Raw genomic sequence first — 14,618 nt, forward strand, 5'->3', positions numbered from 1 at the left:
GCGGTCTCTGACAGCTTCCATCCACGGTCGGCGCTGTTCTGAGGCGGGGAGTGTCGGTTCTGGACACTCCTTGGAGTCGTATCACCGCCGGGCCTCCTACAACCCTCCGGCCTACCGCTGCCAATGGGAGGGGGCGTCTGCCGGTTTCGTGTACTCGGAACTGAGGTCATCCACCTCGTGGCAGGGCTGCCTGCCTCCGCCCTATCGTGGAGACGAGTCGGTCATTGAGGAGGAGGCTGAGGGCGCCGGGGGCTACCGATCAGAGTCGTGGTCGGAACCGTCCCCAGACGACAACGTGGCGCCCAGTACCAGCTCCCCTTACGAGGATCTTCGGATCTACTCCGACCAGATGGCTCGCGTGGCAAAAGCCCTTGAGATGGATATCTCCTCGGCCACGCCACAGACCAAGGATAAGCTCCTGCGTCGGATCTACGGGGACAACCCAGCGACGGTGGGCTTCCCCATGCTGGAAGGGGTAGAGGAGATTGTGGAGAAAGTGTGGAAGGTGCCCTGTGACCAACCTGCTACATCGAAAAGAATAGAGCAGATGTACAAGATCAAGCAGGGCACCTGGCAGTCATTGGCAAGACACCCTCCACCCTCCTCATTGGTTGCCGAGGAGATCCAGCCTCGTCGGTCGGGCCCCTCTTCTGCACCCCTGGATAAAGAGGGCAGAAAAATTGACGCAATGGGTAGGCGCCAGTACTCTATCTCCTCCCTAGGCCTCAGGATTGCCAACCACCAAACGATCATGGCTGGCTACCAACTTTATCTATGGGAGAAGCTGGCATCCTACGTCAGGGACTTGCCACCTGACAAAAAAGCTGTGGTGTCCCTGCTCCAGAGGGAGGTTGTTCGGCTGTCCAAACAGCAAATGAATGCTGGGAGCCATGCTGCCGACACTGCTGTGCGTGGGATGGCTTCGGCGGTGGTCCTCAGACGTCACTCCTGGCTCAGGTCAACAGCTCTATCGCAGGAAGTGAGGTCTAGGATTGAGGGCCTACCATTGAAGGGGACACTCTGTTCTCGGCTTCGACGGATGAGGCGCTCAAGAAGAAGGAGGACAGACAGACGGCACGGTCCTTGGGGTTGGCCCCAGCGGAGAAGCCCGCCCCCAGGCCACGGTACACCACGCGGTACACTCCATACCACTACCAGGGCAGGTACCAACAACAACGGCCTTTCTACCAGCAGTACCCTGCCTACCCTCAGCGGCACTACACTCCTGCTCAGCAGCCTAGGAGGCGTAGGCCTTTCAAACCTCGTGCACCTCAACCCTTGGCCCAGCAGAAGGATCAGCAGGGTCCTGGAAGGCAGTATTGATGGGACGATCCAGCCGCATCCCCGAACTTTTCCGGCAGGCTTAAGCCTTTCATCTTTGACTGGGAGTCAATAACATCTGACTCATGGGTCTTAACGATCGTTGATGTGGGATACGGGCTGGAATTTTTAGAACTGCCTAGGTGTAGCTCACCTCTAACGGCTGTAAATAATACTATGGCAGAGCTGGATGCGGAAATAGTGTCGCTCTTGGCCAAGGGTGCTGTGGAAGAAATGGCCTATGAGGAATCTGTAAGGGGGTTCTTCTCTAGGTTCTTCCTGCTTGAACTAAGAGCCATTCGTTTTGCACTTGTGTCCCTTGCAGCGCTGCTACAAAATCGCCAGGTGTTGGTGCAGATGGACAACACGACTGCCATGTACTACCTAAATCAGCAAGGGGGCACGGCATCTATGATTCTCTGCAGGGAGGCCACGCTCATTTGGCAGTGGGAAATTCGAAATGGTGTAATGCTTCGAGCTATACACGTGGCAGGTTCAGACAATGCTCGGGCGGATGCCCTGAGCAGAGTCCTCTTGTTGGATCACGAGTGGGATCTGAACGTAGGGTACATTGGGCCGATCTTCCGGATGTGGGGCCAACCGGACATAGATCTCTTCGCGACTGCAGCAAACACCAAGGCCCAGAGGTTCTGTTCGAGGGCAGGTAGCGACCCCCTCTCTATTGGGGATGCCTTCCAGTTTATGTGGACCCAAGGGTTGCATTATATGTTTCCACCGTTCCCCTTGATTCCCAGGGTTCTGTGCAAAATAGAGGAGGACAGGACGGATTGCATCCTTGTGGCCCCCTTTTGGCCGAGGCAGCTTTGGTTTCCCAAGCTCCTGCAGATGTCCCAATGGACGTACGTGAGTCTGCCTCCCCGGCAGGATCCCCTGCGGAACGGGAGCCTGTTCCATCACAACCCCAGGAAGCTGCACTTGTCGGCCTGGCAGATCGTTCCCCACCAGTAGCGTTTTCGGATCAGGTGGAGAGGGTCTTACTGAACGTTAGGAAGCCGTCCACTAGACGGTCCTATGAGGCTAAGTGGCGTAGGTTTGAGGCTTGGGCGCTTGGTAGAGGAGTGGTGCCTGCCAGTAGCCCCCTGGGGCTCATATTTGATTATCTATGCCAGTTGAGGGAGCAGGGTTTAAGAGTTACCTCCCTCAAAGTCCATCTTGCGGCTATTTCGGCCTTCCACACCCAAGTAGATGGTGGCACAGTATTCTCACACTGTAAATCCCGCCAGTTTTTGAAGGGGATGTTTAATCTTTATCCCCCTGTGTCACCTCCTGTACCTCAATGGTCTCTGTCTCTGGTGTTGTCGAGGCTGATGCTGCCTCCCTCGAGCCCTTGGCTACGTGCCCCTTGGATTTGTTATCGTACAAGGTGGCATTTCTGGTGGCTGTAACGTCTGCCAGAAGGGTTAGTGAACTATCAGCACTTAGGGCTGACCCTCCCTTCCTCCTGTTCCACAGTAATAGGGTGGTCCTGCGGCCATGCCTTCAGTTCCTGCCTAAGGTGGTGTCTGCCTTTCACCTGTCGCAGGAAATTACGCTGCCTGTGTTTTTTCCACAGCCATCTTCCAAAGGGGAAAGGGCCCTTCATACCTTAGATTTAAAGAGGGCCTTGGCTTTCTATTTAGATAGGACAAAGGACTTCCGTAATGGTCCCCACTTGTTTGTCTGTTTCGGGGCCAAAGACAAGGGTCACAGGGCATCTTCGCAGACCCTGTCACGGTGGATTGTGTCGGCCATTAGTAAGGCCTATTCTCTGGCTGGGGTGGGTTGTCCACTGCAAGTCAGAGCCCATTCCACACGGTCTCAAGCAGCCTCTTCGGCACTCATCAGGGGTGTGCCGCTGGTGAATATCTGTAAGGCAGCAATGTGGTCCTCTGCTGACACGTTTGTTAAACACTATGCTATGGATGTCAATGCAGAGCAAGAGGTTTCTGTAGCCAAAGCTGTCCTTCACTCCCTGTTTTCCTAAAGGGATGCTGGAGGGTATTGTTGTAATAACTGACAACGACACTTTGTGTATATATGTATATATGTATTTATTGAGCAAGTTAAATGTTACTATACAATGCTTTATTTATTTATTGGTCCTGGTACTAGGACTGTTGTTATATAATAAAATTGAGTTGGACTTCACCCCACCTTCCTTATTGTGTGAAGCTTGGTACTCTCCCATGTGTGGAGGCACAGAAGAACGAAGATGAAAACAGGGTTAACATATCTGTAACTTATGTTCATCGAGTTCTTCTGTGCTGACACACATCCCTCCCTCTTACCCCGCTGTGAATTCCAATGCACGATAATATGATGATTATAACAAAATTGATGTTTTAAAGGATTATGGCTATGTGTATTGGATAGTGGCGGCAAAGGAGAACTGAGGGAAGGGGCCGTTGGTCGCTGGGAAGACATGTGACCGTTTGGGCGGGAAAACGGTCACTGAGGCGCGCGACAAACGGCCCCTTCGGAGCTATAGAAGCATTAAAGAATTCTCCAGCGGCTGGCCTGCGCCTGCACAGTCCCCATGTGTGTCAGCACAGAAGAACTCGATGAACATAAGTTACAGGTATGTTAACCCTGTTTTTTTGTGGATATTTTATTATATGTTTGCTTTGGTCATTAGTGATAATTTCGTGCTTTACGTGAGAAGAGCCCTGCTGTATCAGACCAGTGGTCTACCTAGTCCAGCATCCCATTTCTCACAGTAACCAACCAGTCATGCAACAGAACCTACAGAATGCAGAGCTAAGGCCTACTCCTACTGCTGCCTTGCCTCCCAGCACAGGGACTCAGAGGTTTGCTGCCTCTGATGATGGAGGTTCCCTCGAGTCACCGTGGCTAGTAACCCCCAACTCCACGAATCTGTGCGATACCTGTTTGAAGCCATCCATGATCATGGCTATCACCACCTCCACTAGCAATGAAGTATACCATTTACATGCTGGCTTGCATCCTGCCATTTCTCTCAGCCTTGCCTGAAGCTTTCTTCCAGTCTATGGAGCCTTCTTCCAAGAGAAGCGGCCAATTCTGGAGGATGAAGGGAAGGAGGGGGAACAGAGGGAAAGTGGCTGCCAGCTTGAAACAACTCCGCTGCATGTTGTTTCTCTCTTCTTCTGCAGGGACTTGTAGCCTGGGGGTAGGAGCCTTTGGTTGGGAGTCAGTGGCTTAGGGCTCTGGTCCAGACGGACTGGACATCAACTCAACTTACCAGTGATTGTATAAATCATAGCAACTATATCACTATTAGTGTATAATACGTAACACTGTTAAACCTTTTCGAAGAGAAAATTGGTATGTATTCCTATTCATACAATATTTTTTCTTTTTTGCTTTTTTCTTATTTTGCTTTACCTTTTAGAAATATGTCTTTTTTCTTTTGTATGTTTCTGAAGTTTACTTTTTAGGGAAGAATGAAGTTTCCTATATGAAGTATTCTAGTTATTCAAGATTAGCAAACTCTGTGGAAAGACAGAGCCAAAATTTCTTCATCTGATGTGCAGAAAAGAAAACTTTACATTGTTTATTTATATTATTTATAGTCCACCTTTCTCACTGAGACTCAAGGTGGATTACACAGTGCAAGTCAATATGATCAACAGCTAAGACATGAACAATACAGTAGAGTATGTGTTGCAAAAACTTGAAAACAAGTATAAATCCAAGTACAGATATAAAACATGGCTAAAACAAAGCACAAGTAATTAAACATGACATACTCAACAACATGGACACTATTGATAGCTGCTGAGAACACTCGTTTCTCTCTCTGGGAAAAAACCCTGAAGTCACAGAGAATTGTTTCACTTAAACATCTCACAGTACACCTCATTTGTCACGATTACCTACCATAGCTTTCACAAATCAGCTCTTTGAACTTCCTGCCAGAGCTTGCTATTAACTGAAGAAGCTTTATGGATTCCCTTTTGTCGTCTTCCTTCAGTTGCTTGAGCCCAAGTATTTCCAGCAGTGTAAGAATACCACCAACCTCCAAGAATTCAATAAGGTACCGCTGGCTGCAAAGATTTGGAGGACAAAAAGCTCATTGAAACTATTTTATTTCAAGGTCATATAACATGACATTAATTACTCCTTAACATATATTAACCACAGTTCTCTTCATACAATCTGGAGGAAAACGAGGTAGTGGAGATGCCAAGGATCTCTTGTTCTTTCAGGTACAGATTTTTCTATTTTGCACAGGAATGTAAATTAATTAATAATTTTACTTACCCACTTGCAGCTGATAGGAAGATGCCAATGGACTTTAATTGTTGCTCTAAACATGTTCCATACATGTAACTATTATAAGTGTGTTAAGGCTTTAATATAAAAAGTTTCTGTGATAGCCAACTGACACTCACCCCAGCTGTTTGCAAGAACACATTGTTTTATTTAAAATATTTCTATGCCCACCTTTCTCCTGATAGCCCAGGACCCGTGTCAAAAACTGGTGTGTCTGATGTGGTGTGGCAAGATATACTTGTGTACTTAAAGAACGTAGATTCTTGGAGGACAACCTTTTGTCTAGGACTTGCAAATTCTGCTAATGTGGCTGGATTATACTTGGCCCTTGGATTATACTGTTCAAAATTGTCCTCATTTTGCCAATTTAGACAACTTAGGTTATGTTCATAGAAAAATGCTTATTCCCATTTCTGCCTCTTCCTTGTTCTATCGTAACATCAGTTCTCCAAGAAAGTGGATACGTCAGCCTAAGCCAGGCTGTTAAGCGGGCCAAGAACAAACTAGCTCCTTGAGAGAATTCCACCTCCAGTTCTGGACCTGTCTTGCCATGGCTAGTCAAGATGAAATTGTCTAAAATACGACGTCGGATAAACTTGTTGGCGTTGTCCCACTCCTGCAGGAAACTTATTAATCTGCTGATAGCTGCCTGTTCTTTTATGGAACTCATTACTAGTAGTAACCTTCAGTGGGGAAACAGAGGGGAAATTTCAGATAAGAGTTTTAGGTTTGTAAGTTAGAGAATATCACTGACTTTCTATTTCGATGCTCAGAACAGTTCAGGAGAAGAAATTCCCTTTAACAATTATCATACCCAACTCACCCTGCTATTTTTTAATATATGCATGAATAAATACATTTTAATTTTTTTTAATGTCATTTATATTCTGCCTTTTTCACTGAGACTCAAAGCAGATTACATAGTGTGGGATTAGTACAATCAGTGGCAAGGACAAGGGAGGCATTTCCATACAGTGTCAAGAACATTTCCATAAACAATGTCATAGAGTAAATGAATACAAGTTTACAAAGACATAGTATTAGCAAGGATCCAATATGGGGTTGAAGAATTGCTGAAACAACATATTTCTAAGACTTACACTGAACAACATAAAGCACAGGTAGGATATAGGAGTACATATTTAAAGCAACAGATAATATGTAAGGCAACATAATGGTGGAATCTATGGTTCCTAACTCATTAGAGAAATATCTGGGACCCCTTTCCTACAATACCGCCCTCATAGCTGTGAAAAATTTTGAATAATTCAGTTTTGCATTGTTTGCGGAAAGCCAGGAGTGTGGGGGCTGTCTTGACCTCCTCAGGCAGGCCGTTCCATAGGGTAGGGGCCACCACAGAGAAAGCCCGTGTACGGGCTGCTGTTGATTTCACCCATGTACAGGCTGGCACCTGCAAGAGACCCTATTCAGATGAGTGAAGCTGCCGTGGAGGAACATAGGGAGGGAGGTAGTCCTGTAGGTATGCTGGACCAAGGCCGTGAAGAGCTTTGTATGAAATAACCAGTACCTTGAACTGAGCACGGTAACTGATAGGTAGCCAATGGGGTGAGTGATGTTCAAGCTCCTGCTCGTTCCTGATAATAGTCGAGCCGCAGCATTTTGAACCAATTGGAGCCTCCCAGTTAATTTAGATGGGAGACCAATGTATAATGCATTGCAATAGTCAAGTTTTGATGTTACCATAGCATGGATCCAGGTGGCCAGGCCGGCTGTGTCGAGATAAGAAGCCATTTTCCAGGCTAGAGTGAGATTGTAGTAAGCATTTTTTGCAGCTGCCTTAACTTGTTTTTCTAGTAGTAGCGCTGGATCCAGTATAACCCCTAGGCTCTTTACTGAGTCTGCAAGGGTCAAACGAACTCCATTGAAAGTAAGGAGTACAATGTTTTTCAAGATCTCTGCCTTCCCAACAAGCATCACTTCCATCTTGTCTGGGTTCTATTTTAATTTGTTATTTTTCAGCTATTTCACTATGGCTGTCAGGCAGCAATCTAAGATTTTTTACTGCATTCTGTGGGGCCTGGATAGCGAGGTATACAGTTGGGTGTCATCTGCATATTGGTGACATCCAACTCCATAGCTGTGAATGAGTTCTCCTAAAGGTTTTACATAGAGGTTGAATAACATGGGAGATAAGATTGCGCCTTGCGGAATCCCAGAGGATAGTTCCCATTCTGGAGATAGCTGATCTCCAACAGCAACTCTTTGAGTCCGTTCAATGAGAAACGATTTAAACCAGTCCAAGGCACATCCATTGATGCCCACTTCTGTTTTTAAATGCCTCAGCAGGTTGCATGGTCTACTATGTCAAAGGTGGCAGACAACTCTAGAAGGAGCAATAAGGAGGCATGGCCATTTAAATTCATCCCCCAGAATGTACACGGATTTCCTGATATACCGATTCAGTTTCTTCACAAAAGCCTCAGACCAGATTTCCCAACTTTGCTAGGCAGTTTATTCCAAACAACTACTCTGCCATGATTTCAAATACTTGGTTTTAGTCGGCCCTGTAAAAAGTTGAATTTGTTGTTTCTTCGCTTCTCAGTGCCCCCAGAAAAGAGTTTTCCCCATATCTCTTATGGAAAAGTTTTAGCTATAGTCCTATTAATCTATTTACAAAAGTTGTTTGTTAAAGTTTTTCCCCACAAGATTAGGATTAGACATCATTAATTAAAATTGTATCACATAAAAAGACACTGTTTGATTCAAGTGATCATATATAAATTCTAAAAATGACACTAAAAAAACCTACGCTGTGTAAGCCACTTTGAGCCTCAGTGAGAAAGGCAGAATAAAAATAACAAATAAATACATATCAGTAACAAATAGAAATACTATAAAACTAAAAAAAGAAATGAAAACTCTACAGTAAAACATCACTCTCACTGAAAATGAAAAAATTAAAGAATACATGTGAAAAAGGCCAAAACCATTTGCATCTGAAAAATTAGTTAAATGATAAAATTAGCATACTAAGTAATGTACTCAAAGTATGTTAAATTTAGGGGGGAACAAATTCTATGAATACATACAAATGAAAGAAACAGTTTCTGCATGTGGGATCTGAATCTATAACCTCAGATTCCTGGGAATGGAAAGGATGGCAGACTTCTGAGTTCAGTGGTAAGTTTGGCTGCTGGAAAGTGCTGCTAGTACTCTAGGTATATTTGGAAGGCAATCATGTCTACTGAAGCCCCCTTCGCAGTCACCTGCATGGAGTGTGTCATGTTTGTTTTCCCCCAGAAGAGAAGACAGAGTTCACTTGCCAGAAGTGTAAGCTGGTCAGAGTTTTGGAAGAAAAGGTTCAGAGCCTGGAGGAGAGGATCACCACCCTTCAGGAGATCAAGGAGGGAGAGGATTTTATTGACAACAGCCTGGGGGCTCCACACAGCCAAGAAGAGGAAAGTCAAGGAAGAGAAGAAAAAGTCAATCTCCCTTCTGAGCCTCCTCTCAGATCTACAGTACAAACCCGAAGGCGTCAACGAAGAAGATGCTCTGGTCCACTTGAGCTCAAGAATTGCTTTGAAGTGCTAGAGATGGTGACAGAGGTGACAGTGGAAGGAGAACCGCAAAGATCTGGAAGAGGGAGTGCAGAAGACAAGGGGCCACATGGAAGTGGGAAAAAAGGGAAGGTGGTAGTCGTCGGGGACTCCTTGCTCAGGGGTAAGGAACGCCATGTCTCTGGGCCAGATCCCCTATTCCGAGAGATGTGTTGCTTGCCGGGAGCCAGAATTCAGGATATTACCGACCGGCTGCCAAAACTCATCAAGCCTGCTGATAAGTACCCGTTTGTGCTGATTCATGTGGGAACGAACGTCACGGCTTCAAATACTGTTGCAAGAATTAAAGAGGATTATGAAGCCCTTGGAAGGCAGTTGAAGACATTGGGGGCTCAGGTGGTATTCTCGTCTATCCTTCCAGTCACAGGTAGAGGAGCACGCAGGGAGCGGACCATACTTGAGGTGAATCGCTGGCTGAGATGGTGGTGCCGGCAGGAGCGCTTTGGGTTCTGGGACCATGGGATAGGTTTTCTTAGAGAAGGCCTTCTAGCACATGATGGGCTTCACCTCTCAAGGGCAGGGAAGAAAACGTTTGGAACGAACCTGGAGAACTTCATCAAGAGAGCTTTAAACTGATGCCACAAGGGGCAGGGGACGATCGACATGGCGACTTCAATGATGAAGTGAACACAGTGGGGACCCACCTGGGTAGGAAAGGTCAAATAAAGGTACAAGGCTACAAGTGTCTATATTCCAATACCCAAAGTATGGGCAATAAGAAAGAAGAGCTTGAGCTTCTATTGCAAACAGAGGGCTATGATATAGTAGGAATTACTGAGACTTGGTGGGATGACTGGAATGTGCTAGTGGATGGGTATGAGTTGTTCAAGAAAAACCGGAAGTATAGAAGAGGAGGTGGAGTGGCGTTGTATGTGATCCCCTGGGCCGGATGGTGTGCACCTAAGAGTGCTCAAAGAACTTTCTAGAGAACTTGCAGAGCCTCTGTCCATCATCTTCAAGGCCTCCTGGAGGACTGGGGATGTGCCACAAGATTGGAGAAGAGCGAATGTTATCCCAATCTTTAAGAAAGGAAGGATGACCCGGGAAACTACAGGCCGGTCAGTCTGACTTCTGTTGCTGGGAAGATATTAGAACAGATTTTAAAGGGATCAATCTGTAAGCATCTGAAGGACCACTCAGTGATCCGGGGAAGTCAGCATGGTTTTGTTCCTAACAGATCTTGCCAGACCAACCTGGTTTCCTTCTTTGATCGAGTGACCAGCTTACTGGATCGGGGGAACTCTGTTGACGTGATTTATCTGGATTTCAGTAAAGCTTTTGATAAGGTCCCCCATGACATTCTGATGGGCAAACTGGAAGACTGTGGAGTAGACTATAGGACAGTTCGGTGGATAGGGAACTGGTTGGAGGTGGTGAGCTCCCCTTCACTGGCAGTTTTCAAGAAGAGGCTGGATGAATACTTGCCAGAGATGCTTTAGGCTGATCCTACACTGGGCAGGGGGTTGGACTAGATGGTCTGTATGGCCCCTTCCAACTCTATGATTCTATGAAAGGAAATGTACCAATCCAGTTATGACTTCTTCCCTTCTTCCAGTTTCTGACCATGTCCACACTAAATATAACCAAACCTGCTCAAAGGCATCCCTCTTCACCTGCTATGAGAGAGCTCTGTAGCATAGTAGTTAAGTGGTTGGATTGCAAGTTAACATTGCTAGTTCAAATCTCACTACTGCCATGAGCTCAGCAGGTGGCTTTGGGTAAGCCACTCCTCTCAGACCCAGCACTCTAGCTATACTGTAGGAATAATATTAACACTGACTTGGTTCACCACTCTGAGTGGGCACTGATCTACCTAGAAGAAGCAGTATATAAGTACACTGTTATTATTAGTTATCAGTTCCACAGTTTGCTGGTAGAGGAGTAAGTCAGCAAAGGGCACAAAACTCTTGAATCACATGCCTACAAGCTGAACTCCTTGAGGTTTCACTTGATTGCACTTTAACCTAGCAGCTGTAGAAATTCAACTAGCACAGAAAATCTCCCCGCCCAATATTTCAGTTACCTTAAGCTTGCTTTTACCTCCAGTGATGACCTTAAATCTGTTGGAAAATTAGCAGCGTTTAAGGCAGAGGTTGTGCATTGGAATGAATGAGAACAGACATACACTCCAGTATAGCTCTGTAAGAATACTTTACTGCATAAAGGATAAAAAATAGGGTTACATTGGAAGAAAATAAAAAAAATTGCTAGACTGACTATATCTTGCTAGAAAAGGTATCTCAAGACTGATTGAGAGACTCTGAATAACAAAGAGCAATAAAACTTCAGTATATAGCATCACTTAATTGCCCCCCCAATAAACAGGTTGCCCAATAGAAAACCCTAATTCTACTTCAGTAAGCTTAGAGACTCCCCTTTCCATAGCGGGAATCCTTACTCGAGGCCTAAGTGGTTACATGCAAATAAGTTTACTAAGTAACACAAACAGTTTAACTTTTTCATGACTGAAACAAAATCACTTGCTAAATCCCAACAAAATCCAGGTTAATTCACAAGTAGCCCTCCTCTCCTGGACTTCAAGCATTTAGGACAGAGGAAGGAATCAGCAGAAAATCAGTCATCAGGTGGTATATTCTACCAATGAAATTCTCCTATGGCATGGGCCTTTCTACCAGCATTGCCAGTTGGCACCTCTCTAAAATCTTAAATATAAAAGTTCTTTTCCCAAACAGTTACACAACACCTTCATAAACATTGGGGGCGGTAACGAAGAGGATGAATTGGGTGAAATCTCCTCCCTTTGCTATTGCTTGAGTGAAGATCTGCTTGGATCCTTTCAACTAGATTCAACCCAATATTTTCAGTAAGTTATTATCAAGTGTCTTTCTCAAACAGTTTCAGGTGAATAGTCATGTTAGTCAGTAGTAAAAGAGCAATAATCAGGTCCAGTAGCACATCAAAGACCAGATTTGCAAGGTATGAGCTTTCAAGAATCAAAGCTCTTTTTGTCAGACAGGAATCAGTTTCTCCGGTAACAAGGAAGAAAAGTTTCACCATGATTGTCTAACTGCAAGCAACAAATCACAAATCACAGTTCAAAGGGAGAAATATACAATCTTTAATATTTATCTAAGAGCTCAAAAATTTCCATAGCACTCAACCTCCATATATACTCCTAAAGGCCCAATTTAAAGTGCTCAATGAATAAATACAGGGATCATTTCATAGAAAAAGAACTGCAGAAACTCATTAGCATAACTCATTAGCATATCTCATTAGCATTTGCCACGCCCCCTGACATCACCAGAAGTGTGTCAGAAGGCAACACCCACCCCTCAGGCCCCTTTCCCCAAAAATCTCCAGGTATTTCCTGAAAATAAAGCAGAATGAACTCAAAGCAGCTTACCCTCCTCTGGAGAGCCAGCCCCAGCAGCCCTACTTGCACGGACACACTCACTCACAAGTCAGGAATGAAAATAAAGCAGCAGAATGAACTGAAGCAGCTTAGCCTCCTTTGGAGGGGAGGAAAAGGAATCACATGGGCGGGGCCAAAACCAACGTGACCACTTTTCAGCTCTACCGGAACGCCGTTCTGGTGTGTTCCCCCTCCAAATGAGCCCTGAATAAATACATTAATACTTCCATAAATACATAAATAGGCAATAAGAGGTTAAATGCATATAAAAGACATTATTTACATGGTTCTGATATGGCTCATTCAAACCACCAAAAGGTAAGATCATTAGTAATCAATTGACACAGTTTATTGAAGACATCATAAGTAAGTTCACAAATAATCAATATTGCAATAGTTTAGTCCTCCTTGTTTTTGGTTTTCTTTTTCAAGAGAAAATGTGTAGTCTCCACTAGGGGTGTACACCCAAAAAAGATTTGGGTTTCCTGCTTGGGGTTTACCCAAAGCGGGAAAACAATTTGGAATAACCTAAACCGCAAAGCAGGAAGTTGCTTCGGGATTCAGGTGTTTAAATCGCTTTGGGTGTTTAAATTGCTTCACCCCTCCCATTGGGTGAAGAACGCAGCAGGGTGTTTGAAAGCCACCCTTTTCTTGCCACTTGCAAGCAGCCTGAAAAGGGTGGCTTTCAAACTTTCCACCCTATCACCACCTCCCCCTCCCATCAGGTGAAAAAAGTGGCGGGGCAGGAAATTTGAAAGCAAGCAGCACTTTTCTTGCTGTTTGCAATGCACGGCTGCTACCGCTTTGCCTGAAGCTTCCCGAAGCAATAAGAATAGCTTCGGAAAGCTTTATTTCGGGATTCCTGAATCAGCTCAGCAATGCTGGGGCCAATTCAGGAATCCCGAATCTTTCTAAATTGGGCCTGATTTGGGTTAAAACCCCAAATTAGAAACCGTAGCGCACATCTCTAGTCCCCACAGCTCTGCCCAACAAAGAGCTGCCTTGCTCCTTTGTTTCAAGCCCTTTATCAAGAGCATGCGGCAAATCGCATCAAGACTCATGTAGGTGTATTCCCTAGTACTAATTCTCCAAGTACTGGTTCCTCATTATGACCACCTGATACCAGGAATCAGTTTTAGACAGAAAAGAAGCTTCCATTAAGATCTTTCATATCTATGTGGGGTTTCACAAAACTGAAGATATCTGTGGATTGAAACAAGCTTTGTACATTAGTATATTTCTTAAATTTGTTTCTTTCACGTACTATAGAATACAGAAGAATCTGAAGCAGGCAAGGTTTTAGAGTTGGATGTGTCTACAGTACATAGAAATGTAACATTTTACACAGCTATTAATAAGCTGTGACAAAGGGTAGCTGAAACAATGTTTTAAAACATTGCCTTAAATGTATTTCAGTTCTCATTCTAAAACAGAAAATATTTCATGACAGCCCCTCCCCCCGAGTTTCCAAATTTTTAAATCAGAAATGGGGGGGGCACATGTTGGGGGACACACAAGCAACAACTAGTTGTTTGGTGTATTTTTCTCTTGGATTTGTTTTTCACCTTGTTCCTTTGCATATCTATGTTTGCTGTATTCCTTTGAACCTGTCAGACCATAGCTTATTTTGTACACTTTTGGTTTTGAAAATGTATGAATATTATGAAGAATCCCTGAACATCTGCTACATATATCTGTCTAACGAACAGGGCAAAAGAATCTCAGAACTGTTTCACATGGACACAAGTTTAGAAGTAACTTTTAAAGAGTCACTACAAGGTAGGCTAAATTAAATTTCTGAAAGAGCTATAGAAATCATATTGTATATTTTTATCAGTTTCTTCAAACAGCATATAAAGAAGCCATGCTGAGAGAAGCAGAAGAATCCATCAGGGAATTAACAACCTGTGGTCTGTAGGAGCTTTTGTCCTTGGCAGAGCATTTTCAGGAGAGAAGAAGGTGTAAAATAAATCAATTTTCCTCAAATACTTGTGATTGAAAGTGTTATTAGCCATAACAAACATTAGCACTGACAGGGGAGCAGCTGTAGCAGCCTTTTGGAGGAAAGAGGTGAAACATGAGTCTCATTC

General features: G+C 44.7%; 1 protein-coding gene across 1 annotated transcript in view; it reads right to left on the minus strand.

Moving 5' to 3' along the window:
• Positions 1-14,618, minus strand: part of ARMH1 (armadillo like helical domain containing 1) — a 64,441-nt gene that overhangs the window by 29,218 nt on the left and 20,605 nt on the right. Inside the window, exons 2-4 of the mRNA XM_054981258.1 lie at positions 6,039-6,257; positions 5,563-5,631; positions 5,179-5,345 (exon numbers count right to left, since the gene is read on the minus strand). Of these exons, the coding sequence (XP_054837233.1) occupies positions 5,179-5,345; positions 5,563-5,631; positions 6,039-6,244 (442 nt within the window). The 5' untranslated portion in view covers positions 6,245-6,257. The remainder of the gene's footprint in view (positions 1-5,178; positions 5,346-5,562; positions 5,632-6,038; positions 6,258-14,618) is intronic.

This window comes from Eublepharis macularius, chromosome 5 (genome assembly GCF_028583425.1).
Source record: "Eublepharis macularius isolate TG4126 chromosome 5, MPM_Emac_v1.0, whole genome shotgun sequence".
In the NCBI taxonomy this organism is placed as follows: domain Eukaryota; kingdom Metazoa; phylum Chordata; class Lepidosauria; order Squamata; family Eublepharidae; genus Eublepharis; species Eublepharis macularius.